Source organism: Rhinolophus ferrumequinum, chromosome 11 (assembly GCF_004115265.2).
Source record: "Rhinolophus ferrumequinum isolate MPI-CBG mRhiFer1 chromosome 11, mRhiFer1_v1.p, whole genome shotgun sequence".
Classification (NCBI taxonomy): Eukaryota; Metazoa; Chordata; class Mammalia; order Chiroptera; family Rhinolophidae; genus Rhinolophus; species Rhinolophus ferrumequinum.
This window is the reverse complement of record NC_046294.1, coordinates 49,526,133-49,532,132: the sequence shown is the minus strand read 5'-3', so window position 1 is coordinate 49,532,132 and position 6,000 is coordinate 49,526,133. Positions and strand designations below refer to the sequence as shown.

At 43.1% G+C, this 6,000-nt stretch overlaps 1 protein-coding gene across 1 annotated transcript in view; it reads right to left on the bottom strand.

Moving 5' to 3' along the window:
- Window positions 1-1,136: 1,136 nt before the first annotated feature.
- Window positions 1,137-6,000, bottom strand: part of POLD3 (DNA polymerase delta 3, accessory subunit) — a 44,536-nt gene continuing 39,672 nt past the window's right edge. The window contains exon 12 of the mRNA XM_033121700.1: window positions 1,137-2,867. Coding sequence (XP_032977591.1) covers window positions 2,665-2,867 — 203 coding nt within the window. The 3' untranslated portion in view covers window positions 1,137-2,664. The remainder of the gene's footprint in view (window positions 2,868-6,000) is intronic.

The window sequence follows — 6,000 nt, the reverse complement described above, 5'->3', positions numbered from 1 at the left end:
CAAACCCTTGATAACATTGGTAGCTGAATGCGTCATTTATGACATCAGGAAGGGCACCACCGTTTGTAGAGCTCCTATGTACTGAGCACTGTGTGCTGAATACTGAATTTATGCTATATATACATTCAGTCATCACAATCTATGGTAACTCCTTTTAGCTCTCTTTTGGTAAAGAACCTGAGGCTAAGGAATTTGCCCAAGGTCACATAGTTAGCAAGTGGTGAAGCCAAACTAATACAATGTGCAAAATCAGGAGTAGATTTTCTTCTAAATGAACTAAAAAATGAGGTTGGCTGGAACTAAGATTTCCCACAGGGCTGAAAATATGATGAAGGCAGCAAATAACTTGTCCATCTCAGATTATGGGTATGCAGTTTTAACAATATAAACTAAAAACCAGCCGTGTTCCTGTTCAGCTTAAATAATTGCACACACTATTGCCATCCTGTCAAATAACAGACTCATCAGACATTCAGTTTGAAGCACTGTTTTAAAACAACTTCTCAAGTTTATTTAACTCATGTGGATAACACCGTAGTTTTGTATAAAAAGAAGAAAAAGCCACCACTTACTAAGTCTTGCAGACAGCTCCGAGTTTAGGCAGCATTCTGGGCATAGTGATCACAGGATCACAATCACAGGATTTGCGTTATCCTTCCAACCAGCACCAGAGTTTTCCAATTCAAAATTTAGTTTATTAGCGTCTCAGCATAATAATTTTAAAAAGACTGAATTTAAGTTTTCATTTCCATTTAGAAAAATGACTACATTTTCCTCGATTCCTCTCCAGAAGTTGTTTGTAAAGGTTTTAAGTCCAGGCATTCCATCCTTTTCTCCACCTTTTCCATTGAAAAAGAGAAAGGTGTTTGGAATATGTCAAACCTTTACTCAACTTGCTACACACAAAGCCTCTGCCTTTTCAAGTCCTAGACGTAATGCCAAGGCCATCTGCTAATCCTGTGGTCTTAAATCCATTGGGTGCCTGGCTTGAGAGCGCTGGGTGACAGTTGCTAAAGAAACTGCTATTGGGGCAGCCAGTTAGCTCAGTTGGTTATAGAGCGTGAGCTCTTAACAAGATTGCTGGTTTGATTCCCACACGGGATGGTGGGCTGCGCCCCGTGCAACTAGATTGAAAATGGCGACTGGACTTGGAGCTGAGCTGCGCCCTCCACAACTAGATTAAAGGACAACTTGACTTGGAGCTGATGGGTCCTGGAAAAAGCAGTTACCCAATAAAAATTAAAAAAACAAAACAAGAAACTGTTAATCCAAGGGTAGTCATAATCCTAACTTTAAACAGTAGATGGCTGACTGTCACTTAGGACACACACTAGGCTAAGGTAAAAGGGGCAAGTCAGACACCCCTCGTCTGGTCACAGTGAGTCACACCAGCAGCTGAGCTTGTGTTCCTTTCCCCAGAGCTCGCTGTGCAAGGCCACCACAGCATGACCTCAGTCTACTGAGCCCACTGCACAGCCATAATGGAAGTTGCTAAACTCATCACTGGAATGGATGATTTTCCTTAAGTCACAAATGAAAATGGTTTACTTATTACTAATAGTTTACACCTACTTACAACTCAGTCACTCCACCTCTTTTTGGGGAGCCTAGACTTTTAGGCAAATGGGAGGGTTAAAAATGCCGAGGAATAATACCTATATTGTAAATGTGTGCTTCGTTTCTCCTCATGACCCTCCTGGGAAATTGCTGTTTCTGAATGTTCAATTTCCTTGAGAAAAAGAAATTTTACTTAACTGTTGTATACTGCATGTAATAAGGGATTTCTCTTTTCAGCCTTTGTTTAATTCTATAGGTTTCTCTCTCTAGGTATTGAAAGTGGGAAAGAGGGGAGGAGACAAAAATCACCGACGGTATAAAGCACGCCCTGTGTCACCACCATGACAGCCTCTAATACCCTCAAATGCTGACTCTAAGTAATTTCTGGTGGAGTTGAATACATTACATTTCTATTTGTGCGGTGCCCGAGGCGTTTCCCTAACCACTAATTGCCAGAGAAGGTCTAGAGAGCTTTTGTGAAAGGGGTAGAACACAAGTAATGTGCTGCTATGCAGCCGGGTGTCAGTGTACTTTCTGATGGAGGAAAAGAGGATTACAGGGAGATTTTTGTTTCAGCCTTTAGTCCAGCCAAGTTAAGAGACTTACAAAAAACAGCTGCAAACAGAACTGGTAGTGGGGAAGGGATGACGGGGAGTTGTAAACACATCCAGTAAAATTCAGGGATAAAAGAATACCCACACAAGTCCACAGAATACAAAGGAACAAGGAGGAACCCCCTGAGCCATAAGCGGATCAGGGCACAGGGTAGGTAGGGCGCAGAGAATTCGCCACTAAACGGCTTCAGTGAGAATTCTGAAACCTGTTCCAATTTTTTTTTTTTTTGGAGTAAATTCTTCTCCTGACAGGTCAAAGATTGTGCTTAAAAAATGTCATTAGAAGGTACCAGCTTTTTAAATATTCTTTTGCCCCTTGCTTCCAGGTGATTTCCTTTTGGTTACAAACCAACAGTAGACATCTTGCAGGATGGAAGAAGTTTTCTGATATAGGTGAGGCGTGGCGTTGGATGAACTTACACAGTAAGTGAGAGTCTGTATGTCTTGGTCTTCTCCCTGACCACTCCATGTCTGACCTAACAGAGATGGCAGTTCACTTCCTCTGGAAGAAGCCAGTAATGGACACTTGTCTATTGGCTTTGCCCAGAGCAGCAGTCCCTTTCTTGGGGCCCTTTCGTTCCTCTTTGGGTTCTTTTTTCACAGCCATGGTGGGGGGCCTGTGTATGGAGGACGTCTTCATCTTCAGTTCCTCTTCGCTATCTGTGCAGGATTCACTTTCGTAGACTTTTTCAGTGACTGGTTGGAGAAGGGAAAAATGGGTTGAGTCATTTAGAACACGAGTCTATCAAGAGAATGAGATGTCTCGTTCACCCAGGGCCCTCAGACCCTCTGATCAAAGGAGGTGTGCTCTTCTTCTACCAAAGCTTTTTCCCCCTGGGAGATCAGATCAAGCCCCAGGTAGGAAGTGCGTGGTATCTTGAGTTGACACAGCCTCTAGTTGGGGCTTAGAATCAAAATATTCACCCAGCTTCCCTCACTGCTATGTCCCATGCTTTTAAATGGGCCCTTATCATTTGACTGTCCAAATCCTGCCCCTGTGTCTGTGCTAACTTCCTGAGTTCAAACGGAACTGTCTGTATCTCAGACACCTACTTCTACCCCCATATTTTGACTGACTTCTTTGAGCTCCCCTCCCTGACCCACAGTGCCTGCCTATTTCCATGGCTTGTTTTCCTGGTCTCAATCTCTGCCCTATTTGCCAGTCTCCATCCTGTCTAGCTAGGCTCGCCACCATGGACCCTCCCGACTTGCTCTATCCTAATGTCACCCACTCTCTGCACAACCTAAGTACAGAGAATGGGAGCTAACTCAGTTGTTTGGTTCTTAGGTCTGAACGACTGCTAATTAAACCAAGATTTAGTGGTTCACATCATGAAGATAACTGTCCCAAGCAAACTCTATCAGATGACAAGCTTGATCGTTTTAAGGAAGGAAAATGATAAAATGAGAAACATAGTTACCAATTCTTACTCCGTATCAGCCAAAGGCATAGTTTACCTTCTCCCCTGCCAATAAAACTCCCTGAACCCTTCCCAGTGAAAACTTTGAAAAGAATTATACCAGTGAGCAGTCATTGTGAGGAAGCCCCAAAGGGCACAGACAATGGCTTCCGACAATGAGGTCACAGAATTGATGAAGGTGTCTCTCCAACGTTGCCGCAATGCCTACACCAACCACAAGAAACAGTTCCATGCCACCTTCCTCTGACCTTAGAGAGCTGAAGCAGCGATAGAACCCATGCCATCTAATTCTTTCTCAGCCTTCCTGGCTGCAGCAAATGACGAAGAAGCAGTAAAGAAAAACATCTTTTCTTAGATGAATAGAGTAAGCCAATATGCATAACGTTCAAATGATTACAGTGAAAGGAATTTTTTTGCATTTAAGAACAACGATAGTTTTAAGCTCTTAATTATTGATCATGTCTTTCTAATAAAATATATTAGCCAAATTGTTCTAGCAGCATAGGTTTTGGAATCAAATTTATCTAGGTTCTAATAGCTAGTCTGCCATTTATATAATCTCAAACTTGAACGGGCATCAGAATCACCTGGAGGGCTTGTTACAACACAGATTGCCAGGCTCTTTTTCCAGTTTCGGTACCAGGAGGTCTGGAATGGACCTGAGAAGCTGCTTTCCTAACATGTCCTCAGGTGCCGCTGCCGCTGCAGGGAAGGGACACCTGAGAACCACTTTTCTTTCCTCTCCTGTAAAATGGGCGTATGTTATCTCCCAGAACATACAGGTGCGCGTGGTCATCTTTGGCAAGCACCCTTCAGTGCTATTTTGTCCCTCACAATGGGCCGTGCTGACGGTCGACAGGCTGTTGCCATTGGAGCATTCCTTCACCTTACCTTTCCAATGCCATTAAGGTTACATAATGAACAGTCCCCTCCCTAAGAGTTCCGAGGATTTGTCATTACTTTCAAGAGCCTAGAATTTACTTTGCTGACTCCTGCCAACTTAGAGGCTAAAAACACTGGTAGGCTAAATATGTATTAGGTGGCCTTCCTACTGTCACCTGTGCTCCACAGAGCAGAAGGCATTAGACTCTCCCAGGAGCTTATTATAAATGCAGCATCTCAGGCGCTACCCCAGCCTACTAAATCGGAATTTGAATTTTGGCAAGATCTTCAAGTAATGCATATACTCAGCAAAGTTTGAGAAATGTTCCTTTAAGACACTTAGGGAATTTCCACGGTGTATCCTGTCAGGTCAGCAATTATGACCCCATAACTGCCTCCATCTCATACACAACTTCAAAAGCATCATGTCACTGGGTGACTGGAACAAAATTATGAGCTGTTATTTACTCAGAATCTCAAAGTCCGAGGGAATCTGAAGAGCCATCTATAGATACAGACACGACTCACTACTAGTGGATGGTATAGGCTTGCTCCTTCATAAGCTATATTCTGTATGCAAACGGAAGCATGTCTACAATACTCAACTCCAGCATCAAATAGCTCATTATTTCATTACTTATTAACGAAACCACGGATTGTCCCATTGGCAATTGTGTGCAATGCATTGCATGGGGGAGTTAAAAACCAGTCAGGGCAGCACCAACAAAATTTCTCAATCAGCACACTTGGTGTACTTCACAAGCTAAAGGGAGCATTTCTGTATTCAAAGCTGCAGCTCCTTCATACTGCAGGACAAAGGAGATTTCAACTTAAAAATACAGTATCTTTATTTTAACTGAATGACATGCCGCTTCTCTGGGATGCTATTAAAAGTTCGCGTGGGTGACAGAATTCTTTTCCATCAATTGTTTTGCTCTCAGAAAATCTACCTTGTCCAGAAGTCCACCACAAACTTATCTCAGAGGCCCAATTCCGAGTGCCTGCAGCACACTCACAGAGAGGAAAAGACCAGCTTTCTCAACCCACAGACCAATTCTGTTCCAGCAAAGGACAGGGCAAGCCCCCAGTGCCGACACATCTGCACAGGCTGAGCAGAGGGGAAAGCAGAGCGCCTTTGTTGGGCACAGGAGCCAAGATTCATTCGGTTGAGTTTGGATTAAAAACCTTTTTTTTTTTTTTAAAAAGTGCTATGTGAGCACAGTTTTCTTTGTTGCATCCAAGGCTCTTAATAGTCCTGTCTGGAGAGAGCGCTGCAGAAAAAGTCCACATCCACACCTGGCCAAGACAATAGGGAATTAGCCACAAATTCCCAACGAACTCGCACAACAATGCATCTGATATTTTTCTTTTGGGGTAGAAGGAGGAGGAAAAAACCCAGCACTGATGCTTTTGTCCTCTTACTTCAAAAGAAAAACAGAATAAGAAATTCAACAGAAAATACATATACGACCACCAACAGTCAAATCTAGAGGCTTGAAAATGCACCATGAGAAGACTGAAAACAA